Consider the following 14,030-nt stretch of genomic DNA (forward strand, 5'->3'; position numbering starts at 1 on the left):
ACAGCTAATAATTATATTACTATTTTAAAAAAATTAGATCAAGCATATATATATATATATATATCTATAGACTTCAAATCAAATCATCGAATATATATATGTAAGCCTCGTCCCTATGTTTGATTTTGTGGACTTTATACCAACAGTCAACATTTGACCCCAAAATTAAAAACATTCCCTTTTAAGAGGCAAATTCTATATTTATCGCAGTATATACCGCACCATAGTTTAGTGTAGCTCCATTTTCCTCCCAAATACTGTTCTCTGGATTTCTTTTTGTTTTTCGGTTTAATTTTCAGAATTTGATATAAAACATTCCGTAGGATATATATCTAACGGTAGAAAATATTTGAAAAAATAAAATAAAACATTTATTATGTTATGGTTGATAACATGAGGTATTATTTAGAATGCACGCCCCTGTATTACTGATAACAAAAAAGAATTGGATTTTCATAATTATAATATACCCATTTCTGAGTACAACTACTCCTCCGTTCCTTAATATAGGACCCAATTGTTAAGTTAATTTTGGTCCTAAATATAAGACCAATTTATCATATTTATCAATTTTCTCTAAATTACCCTTATGGATACTCCCTTAGCTATAATCATGTAGAAAAGGAATATGGAGTATTAAGAAAGATGATTATGGTATTTTAGGAAAAACGTGTCACATTTCTTATAATTAACTAACTTGTCTAATTTCCTTAATCTAATCAAATTAGTTAAACAGGTCTTATATTAGGGATCAGAGGAATATTATCTATTCACATGCGTGAAGCAATATTTGCAGTAATTGGCAAAAATCTTGCCCATACCCTCTCTTTCGCTCACACACACTTTGATATTTTAGTCTAATAATCTCCATATGATATAGTTACATGTTCTGACTCAAATATATCACATGGATGGCCCATGTATACCCATCTTCCTATTTAATTAAAGCCAAACTTAAACGCATATAGAAGACAGAATAAAATATATAGGACTTGAGATCAAATTAAAACCAAATAGACGTTACCAGGGGGAGTATATAATTATGAAATTGGACAAATAAAAAAACAAACGTAATTGTTAATGAGATACTTTTTACATTCAGTACTTGTAAAATACGAGTCTCTTCTGGACTACCAGAATTCTTTACAAATCTCGTTTGGGATATAAAAACCTTGTGAATTTTGGTGTGAATTAATCTTATTATATTATGCACAGTCCTTTAATTTATTTTAAAAAGGCCACACTTGATGAAAGACATTCTTCATGAGTTCATGTATATATGTCTGCAAAATAATACTACCTCTCTTAATTATAAGATTTTATTTTTAATCTATAAACAGGATCTTATAGTTATGACCGAAATTGCTATAATAATACTCCTCCGGTCCTTAATATAGGACTTAATTCTTGAGTTGATTTTGGTCCTAAATATAAGACCTATTTCTCATATTTATCAATTTTCTCTAAATTACCCCTATGAATACTCCCTCAACTACAATCAAGTAGAAGAGGGAGATTGGATATTAAGAAAGATGATTATGGTGTTTTAGGAAAAATGTGTAACTTTTTTTATAATTAACTAACTTACCTAACTTTTTAATCTAATCAAATTAATTAAATGGATTTATATTAAGGACAGAAGGATTATAATAATAACGATGACAATGTTAGGATAAGTCTATCCAGTTATGCCAGCTAATTAAACACAAATAATAATGATGATGATGAAGAATATGAGGATGAGGGAGGGAAATCCCAAAGGGTCAAAAAGCTGTCCCAAGTTGTGAAGGTGGGCCCCGTCAGCTTTAAGATTTTTGAAATCTGATCACATCACGCACCGTGGATGCAGCTAAGCTCTCTTCTGGAACCTGGTTGGACCTCACCACCTTCGGAAACCGCGCATGTGGCCCCGCACGTGCCTCCCCCACCTTTCCTCCTGTGGTCCCTCCATCCATCCATCGGCCGCCACATTTACTGCTACCTTCGATCTTCGGTTACCATGGACCGTCACGCAACAGATCATATTCTTTATCTGGAATCATCATAGTCTCTCTGGAGCTTCTTTCTTAATTTTTCTTTTGAAAAAAAAAACTACTTATAATTTTAATTATAAGTACTAATTGAGAAGATTAAAAAAATAAATTAAATTATTTATTTGTGATAAATAGGTGTTGTTTTTCTTAAAATATTTTTATTAATCAAGTGTGTTAATTAGAACTACTATTATTAGAATAATTATTTTAGAAAAAAATACACCAATATTATAGATAAAATGGATTGGAGTCTTATATTTAGAATCAAAATAAAAATCAAATAAAGTCTTATATTAAAAATAAAAGATAGTAGTACATTTTGTTGTTTGTAGATTATACAGATAGTAATATTATAATAATAAATTAATAAAATGAGGAGGTCGACACGTGCGGGGGAAGAGCCACTGTCCGGATTCGAGGATTACTAGGACACGCACGATTGTAACAGAGAGAAGGTAGAGCCAGGAAGCCATCTGGCACGTGCTTGTGGGCCCTCCTGAGCCCTCATGATCGGACCCCACCTTTCCCCTAAAGCGCCTAGACTATACGACAAGCAAGCCATACGTGCGATCGACTCAAATTTTCCCTTCTCATTTTTCGGCTACATCTTCCTTTTTTTTTTTAATAATACTACTTCTGATTTTTAATATAAAAATTGGTTAATTAATATGAGTAAATTAAAAAATTAGTAAAATTAATTATTTATAATAAATAAGTATTATCTTTCTTAAAATATTCTTATTATTCAAGTATATTAGCTAAAATTATCATATTACAAGGACTACTTTAAAAAAATTAGATAAATATGAAAAACAAAATAAATTTATGTCTTATATGTAGGACTAAAATAAAAATTAAATGAGTTTTTAAATTAAACATATGAGATAGTAATAATAATGCAATGACAGACATATTTATAAATCAAATAATGACGCATTTTGAAAAGTCTGTGTCTGTTGTATTTACAGTAATATAAATGTAACAAACTGTTTAGCATCTCTTCTCTCTCTTTTTTCATTTAAAGGGGTGAAATTAAATTCATAAATAGTTATTAAGTTGTTTTAGTTTCTAATAAAATTAAGCTATATATAGTGCATTGGTCTTGAGGGAAGGGATTTTGTATGCTTAAACAGAAATTACAGAATGTCTCAAGTTCATGTGAATGCAAAAAAAAAAAAATTAGAAAAAAATCCCCACCTATACCGGACAATGCTTAAATATAGCGCAATTAAATAGTCATATGTAAAAAAATATTAAGTTATATATCAATCATGATCACTCACATGTGTTTTATTTTATCCATGCCCTTCATATTTCAATTATATTGAGCAAGAAAAGTGAAAAGTGAAAAGTGAAAAAGATGGAGTGGGATACATTGTCTAAACTTCCTTAATATAAAAAGAAAAAATGAGCAGTAAAGTTGTTGATCACGTCTTTAACGTAAAAATTTTCAATTGAATATAAAATATTTCCATAATTTAAACACCTTAACATATATGCGTGTATTATATATAACTTAGAGAAATCAATTTTATAATGTTGCAGATATTAAATATCTATATATCATAGTCCAATTAATCAAATCAACAGCAGTATTATTTAAATGATGGGAGATGTGGATAACAGGAGAAGGGATGATGTATGAATAAGAATTAATGTATAATTATTTATGGAAATGAAAATCCCCAGTGCATCTTGTACAAGATATTATTGTGGTTAAGTATAAATCCAAGAAGCCAAGGAAAAAAGAACTATATTGCGGCTCGGCTCACATGGCCACACCAATAACTCAATAACTCCCCAACTTGGTCTTCCCTCATCATATCATTTATAGCCCTCTCATTTCTCATTTCCTCTTTACAACGTCCACCTTCTTCTTCTTCTTCTCCTGCTCCTCTTCCTCCTCATAACCTTCTCTTTCCTACGCATTATTGCTTCTTCATTTCCTATTCTTTCAAGTTACATAATAATTCCTTTCGATCGGTTTGGATCCATTATCAATGGGTTCCAAAGATGTATCGAAAGCGACGTGGAGGAGGAGGAGGCAGATGGAAGGCAGGCGGAGTAGTCGTCGCTCCACCGTGAACAGGAAGATAAAGAAGTTGCAGAGGCTGATTCCCGGCGGCAGCCAGCTGAAGGCGGACCTGCTGTTTCTCCGGACGGCAGAACACATTTTGCAGCTGAGGCAGCAAGTGAATATGTTGAAGGCTCTTTCCAAGATCCTCAAGCCAAAATAAGCAGAGATAAAAGGTTCTTAATATGTATTGTTCATTTTGTAATCCTTTACTTTAGTGCAACCGTATCCATAATCTTCTTTCTAAATCTCTGTAAGCTCTCTCTCTCTATATAGAGGAAACCCTTCGTTCTTAATGGATATATCTTCGATATTTATCTTGCCAGTGCGAATAATTTAATCCAGAATAATGACAACAAGAGTTGCAAGCAAAAACTGCACTTTAATTAATTGAATGAAATGGTAGTATCTGTGTTCCTTTATTCCTCGTATAATTACTTTTGTTTTTCACTCTCATATATAAGCCTTATATTTGCAGATTGTAGAGTCAACACCCCCTCTCTCTATTTTCCCCCTTTATTATATTCTGGGTTGTTAACTTCAAAAGTTACAGTAATATATTATCAATTACTAGGTTTTATATAACATCCAAATGTTTACTGAATTACACAAATTCGTATGAAACTAGAAGCTGGCCGATGACCATTTTTCCGTACTTAATAATGCACATATCGCAGAGAGCTTCGTCATTTTGAGAACAAGTCTGTTTATATGTATAATTGGTTTGTGTTAGTAAAATTGGCTTTTTGATGCTGTAAAAGTTGGTTATTTTTAATAAGGCTATAATGGAAACATGTTTTGCTTACCAGTCAACCCATAGGATCAGTAGATAAACACAAACCCTTAACAAACACACATTATTGTAGTTTCGCATCATCTCCACCTTTTTGTCCTGTCTTTAGCTACTGTATATATTATCTCCCATCATTAGATACAAGAGCCATGGATAACTAATTTGATTATTTGTAGTAAATATATTTTATCTGTCCTGAACAGCGTCATCTAATCATATGGGAATTCTTTATAATTAATGAGGATATTTTTTTAAAAAATTATAAATTGAAAAAACAAAGTGAATGGAGGTCTTATATTTAAAATCAAATCTAAACCTTCAATTAACTCTTATATTAAATACTAGAGCTAGTATTTATATATATACGCACACCTATATTTTTGCTGTTACTTGAACACGGCACCAAACTCAGCAAAGTCACCCCGACCTACGTTCAGTTTTTTTTTTTTTGCTCACTTTTGGCGATTCAAGTCAATTAATTGTAACTTAATTATTAATCATTTGACTTTCGAATGTATAGCGTTTATATCCCTCTTAAGGAAACTTATAAATATGATGAATATAAAACTATATATATGTACAATCACCGGAAAGAGTAATCCCTATATATCTGTACAATCATCACGCAGCCTAGGAGCCCAGAGCTCCTACGCTGGTTAATTAAGTGGGGTCTGGTGATAATTAAAGCGTGCATTTAATTATAAGCTCGCAAAACATTTGATGGGCACCATGTTGCACCAAACGCTTAATAAGGTTAATTATCAATTAGGATTATATCCAAGGCTTGGATCAAAGTGTGCTTAAAGGTTATTATTAAACTTTGAAGATTTATTAAACTTTGAAGATTTATTAAACTTTGAAGATTTAAGGCTACATCCTCAAGGCATTAATAAATTTGTAAACCTTTTTCTCCCCCCCCCCCAAAAAAAATTTTAGAAAACCTTTTCATTTATACAGTATCTGTCGACACTTCATACATATACATACATGTGTGTGTGACTTCGTCTATATGTTATTTTCTTTTTGGTCGGAATTACCACGTTTCACACAAAATATTATGATATTATAACCTTACCATTTGTAAAGAACAACACAGCATCAACTTCCTTGATACGTGACAAAGGGCAAAAAATCCTGCAAACAAATTTAATGCAAGTAATGGCTATTAGAAAGCTGTTCTAATCGAAGAGATTGAGGCGCATGCTAAATACTATCTCTGGTTGTTAATATAAGAGTTTGTTAACTAATTTGAGTATATTAAAAAAACTAATTAAGTTAGTTATCTATAATAAATATGTGTTGTTTTTCTTAAAATATCTTTTGTTAATTAAATGTATTAGTTAAAATTACTATTAATACAAGGATTATTTTAAAAAAATAAATAAATATGAAAGATAAAATAAATTGAAATTTTATATATATTTAGGAGTTAAATAAAAGTTAAACAAATCAGAGGCTTAAATTTGATTATATGGCATTTCTCTTATAAAATATGTTGCGATCTCGATTCTGATAAGACGTTGGAAAATAATGGAATAAGCATATTCAACAGCGAGTCTTAACTTTGGACCTAGCCAGCTTTAACCTGCCGCTAGGTGGGCTTCAAGTAAAGAACAATTTGATGATCACAGCACATTGCAGTATGTCTATTGGTTTCCTTATTAATTGGTGGTAATTACATTATATTATTGGACCAAGAAATTTAGTGATAACAGATAATGCCAAATATGTTCCTTTCTCTAGGTTAATTAAAAATAAAAATTACTACTATTTCTTCGCAGCGGACAAAAACTCAAGAGTTCAGCCACAGCCAATCTTAAACCAACACCTTGTCCAATCAAACCACGTCCACGTCCACAAAATGACAGGACCAAACAGCCCTTTGATGAATGGCATCATGGGGCCCCTTATTAATTTGCCTCTCTGTTGAAGATTAATCAAGTGCCACTATTTACCATAAGTTTATTTTATATTTAATTTCCGAGCGACCAATGAAATGTAATGAATAGATAACTCATAAATTTATTAAAAGACTAGGTTCATTTATGATGTTAATAAATACTTAAATCAATGCAAAAATATGATGGCAAAAAAAAAAACAAGAAAAATAAAATCCACAGTGATAATAGATGTGGTGTGTGTGTGTGTGTAGACCTTGAAGTGATACTTCCTGAAGTAAAATAACTCTTCAATTAAAAAGCCATATTTTTATGTTATTTCATGAACAAATATAATTCTCATAACTACTGGCTATTTAAAATATTTTGTTATGAAGAGTAACATTAATTTAATATGTTCAAACAGTGTTAAAAATGTTCAAAGACGAAATCAGACAAGCAATTAAGTCAAAAAAGTGTGTTTCCTTGACCTTTGCAGATATATTCTATAATCACATGGTATATCAGATTCGATTAAAATCATATGGAAAAGACAATGACCACTCATCAACCCATAACAAGCAAATCATCATCATGAGCCTCATAATTTGGTGGAGTTGCTTTTTATTACTAACTCGTATTCTAGATATAAAGATTTACACTATAAGTTAGATTTTATATCCAGAAGAGGAGGTAGTATTTTGTGAATTTATGAAGACATTTTGTACATATATGGAAGCATCATTATTACGTCTTTTAATTTGGTTGTTCGTTTACGCACACTCTGTCAAGTAGTCTCTCTGTTATTTCTAGACTCTACTGAGATGTGAGTTATTACTTTATCTTTTTTTTTTTTTAAAATTTGGTCAAAATGATTACTTTATTCTTGATTAAAAAACGATTAATCAGTCGTATATGTGGTGGAATATGAATTCAGTCCCATCCAACCGGGCCATACAAGTTTTCACTATTTTTTTTTTACCTGTACTTTTCTGGTATCCATATTCAAATTATCCATTAATTTGTGGAACAATATGCAGATATACGAAAATAACCTAATCTCTGAATCGTTTAGTTAACTATTTTATCCAATATGAGGATATATGAAAAAACCCATCGTTATAGTGCAGCTAAAATAAACAAGTAAAAGGTAATACTTAAATATTATCGTCTTGTTAAAATCGATACGAGAAAAATAGGACACATGACCGTGCTTAGTTGGAGCATTTGCCATAATAAATATAGAACACTTGATCTAAATATTATTCATAAATAAAACTTCTTGGCAAAGACAATACACGTCCTTATTAACTTTTTTTTAAATACTACATCCGATCGTTAATGGAAGAGTTAATTGACTAATTTGAATAGATTAAAAAAATTAGTAAGTTAGTTATTTGTGATAAATTGGTATTATTTTTCTTAAAATATCCTCACTAATTATATGTATTAATTAGAATTATTATTTGTTGAAACCTTTTAATATGTACAACTATCACAATGGCTATCTTAGAAAAAAATGAATAAATATAAAATACAAAGTGAAATTAAAATCTTATATTTAGAATTAAATTAAATATTAAACTAGTTTCTATATTAAAGACATGAGATAGTAGGAATTTAGTTAAAAGGGAGAGAGAATGGGTCTCAGTGGGCTTCTTCTAGGGCCATCACCTTGGCAAATATTTGTCAATGTTTGGGCCTGTACTTACTATTGATATGGGCTCTCTCTCTGGGCTATAAATTGATCCAATACGTTTTCACGAGAGGAATCCCCGCCTTGCATCTGTGCATACAGTCACACACATTTGAAATTTGCATATTGGTGCGTTTTCACTTCAATTACAACAAACTAGTCTGGACTGTCATTTTTTCCCTTTCCTCCATATTTTTGTTACGTATGCTTTAGTTGTAAGTTTAAGATATTAATATTTTTATTTCTCAAATTTATAATTTTTTTTAAATATCTTTATTCATTGTGTATATTAAAGGGGCATTTTAAGAAAATTAATATATCTTTACAAACACTTAAATTTTCTTAATACTCACAAATTATTTAACTTCTACATATAACACGTGAGGAAGTATTATAAAGGCATGCAAGAATGGAGATAGTGCTTTGTTTAGGGTAAAAGGATAAATCATTTAAAAATTTTATTTTTAAAAAATACTACTTCTTTTGGTCCTAAACATATCAGCTAATTAAACAGTTTATTTTTTATCCAATTTTTTTTCCTCAATATTTTTATCCTAAATTTCTTGGGGATTTCATGGGCTTACTTCTCTCCTCTTTTCACCCAGGCCCATTTCACACTTTGAAGCAAGATTCATAATAGTGATCGGGCCTTCGTTCATCGATCTCGTTTCGTTTTTCAATTTTTGACAACAAGTCTTGGGCCTTATATCGGCCCGACATTTTGGTTCATTAAAAAAAAAAACAGTTATTGGAACCTTTTAGGTTACATGACAACCAATATTTGCTAGTATAAATGTCTGTTCTTTAAGAATGCACGTTAGGGCTCAGAGAGGCAGAGGCCTTAATATTTTGAATATACAATTAATTGTCTTTATTATTCTGGCCAAAAAAAAAAAGTCTTTATTATTGTTCACAGAGACACAACCAGCTAGTCTGAACAGATTTTCCAAGGCCAGAGATTCTCACTTCTTTTTATCTCTTACTACTTTATGTCCAGCTACCTAAGCATTACTAAACGAACTCTATCTTATTTTTATTCTAGTAAGAATTAAAAACATTTAAAAGTTATTAGTTTTTTTTTTGGTGACACATTTGAAAGCTATTAGTGGAAACAGCGTGGCAGTGAAAGTTACAAGATTTTGCTTTTGTCCTTTCTAATATGTCCTTTGTGAGCCATTGTCGCTTCTCTTATCATATTCAAAAACAAAACAAAAACAAAACAAAACAGAAAATAGCAGTTAAAATATTAAAATCAGACTAGAAGCTTTGAACATATTCATCCGTATGGAACAGTAATTTTATCCGCAAAATGAACAAAGATTATGTTTTTTTCCCTCAAATAAAATCAAGTGTTTGAATTTTATGAATAAATAAAACATATTAAAATAATTTATATAATAATTTATCTTTAATTAATTTTGACCATGCATAAATTTAATATGATAATAAAATATATTTTCTTCAAGTTTTTTTTTTAAAATACAAATAACTGAGATTCATTGACTCATTGATAAGTCAATGACTACCAGTATATCTAATAATTCAAGTGTCGGTGATTAGGTAAATTGTCAATAATCCAATTGACCTTTTTGGGGCTTAAATTTTTCAAACTAAAACGATTTTTCTTTTCAATTTATTTTCCATCCAAAATATGAATTGATTGAACATGGGAAAAATCTCGGAACTAGCACAATCCAACTTGTCTTGAGAAAAGAAAAATTAAACAATTGGGACTCTTTTCTTTAGATGATTCAACAACTTTACTTGCTGATAATTTTTTTTTAAATAAAACAAAAGATATGACAAAAGGAAAAGAACATCTTGTAAGGCCAAAAAAAAAATCAGGATGTAAGAGTGAGACCAGTCTCCGACTCCCTTAATTAACAAAAAGTGACACGTGCTAAGCTTTAGGGCCAGCTTTTTTTTTGTTGTCCAAATGACAATTTTGGCACTACCATTTTTGAAACAACAAAGAAAAACTTTTATTTTCTCAATATTTTCACTTACTAAATTGATTTGAAGTAATGATAATTTTAAGTAATACTCTTTCGGTTCTCAATATAAGACTCATTTTGTAATGTAATTTTAACTGTAAAATAGGTGTTATATTTATATTTATAATAAGAGGAAGTCATTTTTTTAACGATATAATTGTTTTTGTTTTAATTTTTAAATTTGAAGTTTCAAAGTTTGGGTCTTTCTGGGTGATTTGCCCTTGACATGTTGCTTCTTCTGGGGCTGGAGGGACCTACGAGCTTGGATTTTGGAAGCTTTACGCTTTTACCTGTGGCTCTCCTCTTCACTTTTCAGTTCATTTAGAAAGAGAGTATTGGGAAAAAAAAAAATCCATAACTTGAGTGCTTAGGGTTTCTTTCACAGAAAACACTAATACACGGAGAGGACCATCCCATTCCCAGGTGGGTTCAACCAATACCTGATTAGTACCCGAGATTTCATCAAATTGAGGTAGGTCAACCTCAACCTTGACGTTTCTGAAACCCCCACTTTCTTTTATGTTTAGGCCATGAAACTCCGGCTTCCTTTAAATCCTATTGTTTCACTCGAATCTTGAGCTTTATCACACTGGAAGAGAGGATTTTGACTGTAATTGGATATTTCTTTTCTGTGAAATCATCCTTTGGGTTTCTCTGAGGTTCTTGAAATAATGTGGGTACTGCTTGTTTCCCACAATGTACGAGGGGGTGATTCCCAAATGAAGCAAGACAGGTGACGCTCTGCTTTGAAATTCAAAATTGACAGGTTGTAATTTGAATGCCATATTCTGCAATGTCTTGGGTTCACTCTCAAATTCTGCAGAATAATGGTGACATGGCTGGCCAGCCTATTCTTTCTCCATCTCCTTCTTCTCCTTTGCCTTACATTTCTAACTTCCAGAAGCAAATAAGCCCATCTCCAGTTTCTTCATCTGGGAACAAAATAAGTCCAGCAGTGCTGTTTATCATAGTTGTTCTAGCTATTGTGTTTTTCATTTCGGGTCTCCTTCACTTGCTTGTTAGATTTCTCATAAAGAACAGGTCTTCCTCATCAATTTCTCAATCCAATAGATACCCGGATATGTCTGAATCAGATGCTTACCAGAGGCAGTTACAGCAGCTGTTTCATCTTCATGATTCAGGGCTGGATCAGGCTTTCATAGACGCTCTTCCTGTCTTCTTTTATAAGGAGATAATAGGCTTGAAAGAGCCATTTGATTGTGCCGTTTGCCTTTGCGAATTCTCAGATCATGACAAGTTGAGGTTGCTGCCCATGTGCAACCATGCTTTTCACATTGACTGTATAGACACCTGGTTGTTGTCTAATTCAACCTGTCCTCTCTGTAGAGGGACTCTGTATACACCAGGATTTCCCTTTGAAAACACGGCTTTTGACTTTGAAGACCCAAGGGAAGAAGACGGGGTTTCGACAGGCACTGTTGCAGGTGACGCTGCTTCTGTTCACAAACATGCAGAAAATCACATTATGAGCGGAAGAAGGGTGTTTTCTGTCAGACTTGGAAAATTCAGAAGCTCAAATACCAGACAAGAAGTAGAAAAAAGTGAAGGAGAAAGCAGTGCTAGTAGTAGTAATTTGGATGCAAGGAGATGCTATTCAATGGGGTCTTTCCAGTACGTGGTTGCTGATTCAGATTTAAGAGTAGCTTTATGCCCCAGTAGGGGTGATGTGAGTAGTGGCAGTATGAGACAGTTGAGAGTGCGAGTAGCTCAGAATGGGAATAATCCTTCCGCTGATTCTGACTTTGAGGGCAAAAAACTCAACATTGCGAGGAAAGGGGAAAGCTTTTCTGTTTCCAAGATCTGGTTATGGTCTAAGAAGGATAAATTACCAGGTTCTTCAATAACCCATATGGGAAATTCTACTAATGTCACTCCAAATTTGCCTTGGATGAATAGAACTAGAGGTACATGAGGCTACCACTCAATACTTTGTATTTTGATCACTTATATATCAATAAATCTATTTGTTGAGTTCCGGCTTTCTCTCACATTTTAGTTAAATTTCTTTACTGGTGTCTGGTAATAACCTTGTTGATCATGGTCAGTGCTTCAAACATTAGGTGAGCTATAACCTTTGAGTGAGAATTATAATGTAGTGTCAGATAGGCAAAGCCTCCTTTTCAAACAAAGTATAGCACGATTTGTAGCTTGTACTGTATAATTTCTGCTATTTGGTAATTTCGTTACAATGTGACCAGAATCAGAACCTGTTCTGCTCTTTCTTATCGCATGTATTTCTGGGAAAGACATATACTTTGCAGAAGCTATAAGCAAAAAAGAGAAAAAGGAAAAGTTATGTAGTTTTGCACCAGATGATTTTGAGCTTAATAACTAAAGAAGGTGGCCCCGTGATGCCATGTGAGTTTCGTTTTAGTGACTAAAGTGGTTCTTATTTGCAACTTCTGAGTAATGAGTACGAAGATTAAAGGAAGGTCAAATCAGGGCTGCTTTTCGTTATTTTGGATGCTTTGGAATTCTGTGGAGATTGGCTTTTTCCCACTTTCAGGTTAAAAAGAAGAAAAAGTAAAAGAAACAATGAGGGATTCCATAGTCCATCTCCTCCATTACTTCTCCTATCTTGCTTATGACACTCTATTGAATCTGTCTTTTCCTTTGTTGATGGGATAGCGTTTAGGAAGCTAGAAAACGAGAAGGGTAAAAAGCGGGCGTGTAGGAGTTTTCTGATGAGGACTCTGGTCAGTGTCTTGACATGATGATGATGAATCGGCTGGTGGATGGTGGGGTCCTGCGAGAGCGCTCCCAGTCTCATTATTACGGCATTGCTACGTTTCTCTTTGGAAAACTTTCTTTTACCATACATGACATAACATCAGAGAAATAAGGCTACCATATAAGAATTTGGAAATGAAGTTCCTCATCGTGAAATATTATCGCTCACTGTTTTTGCTACCAAACTGATAATAAAATGTCACTATTGAAGTAACAGTCTATAACTTATTAACAGAGCCTGAAAAGAGAAGATAAGCTAAAAGATCAGGGAATTTGATATGCAGTCATATTTTCATATTACTCTCTCTTTCTCTCTTAATGCCTGATTATGATTCTGGTCATAAAATATTCAATTTGGTCCTTAAGAATCTGAATTTCTTACACTCCCATGGGTCGTTACAAATCTGTAAAGTATACCAATACGGTGGGAGCCAACGCCATAGTGAAAGATTAAGTTAACTGTATGTATTTCAGGTCTCTAGATGTGATGATTACTTGCTATATACTCCTCCGGTCCTAAATATAAAACCTATTTTGTAGTGTAAATGGGTCTTATATTTAAATTGAAGGGAGTAATAATTACCCTGGCTAACAGCAACAGGTACAAGGCCGAGCTATAGTATTCAATATTTTGGTTAATTAAAGCATTTGAAGGCGTGTTTGTGGGAAGGTAACATGATTAGGAGATGAAACAAACTAACATGTGGTTAGTCATACATTTTGAAATATTGAATTGTATTTTAAAGCCGTATTAGTGGGCATTTAGCTCACAGATCTGAATATGATGGTGCAAATGAATTCAAATTCTTTTT

The 14,030-nt window shown here is 32.4% G+C and overlaps 1 protein-coding gene across 1 annotated transcript; it reads left to right on the forward strand.

The window, feature by feature from the left end:
* The first annotated feature begins 10,848 nt into the window (after nucleotides 1–10,848).
* Nucleotides 10,849–12,459, forward strand: LOC114713935 (RING-H2 finger protein ATL46-like). Its single transcript, XM_028898620.1, has one exon. The coding sequence runs from the start codon at nucleotides 11,246–11,248 to the stop codon at nucleotides 12,398–12,400; it is 1,155 nt and encodes a 384-aa protein (XP_028754453.1). The 5' UTR covers nucleotides 10,849–11,245; the 3' UTR covers nucleotides 12,401–12,459.
* The last annotated feature ends 1,571 nt before the right edge of the window (nucleotides 12,460–14,030 follow it).

The sequence above is a fragment of the Neltuma alba genome, unplaced genomic scaffold (assembly GCF_004799145.2).
Source record: "Neltuma alba isolate B1F8T4 unplaced genomic scaffold, ASM479914v2 tig00011479_pilon, whole genome shotgun sequence".
NCBI lineage: Eukaryota > Viridiplantae > Streptophyta > Magnoliopsida > Fabales > Fabaceae > Neltuma > Neltuma alba.

Coding starts and splice junctions, on each gene's coding strand:
- LOC114713935 (XM_028898620.1), top strand. CDS start 11,246: ATGCCATATTCTGCAATGTCTTGGGTTCACTCTCAAATTCTGCAGAAT.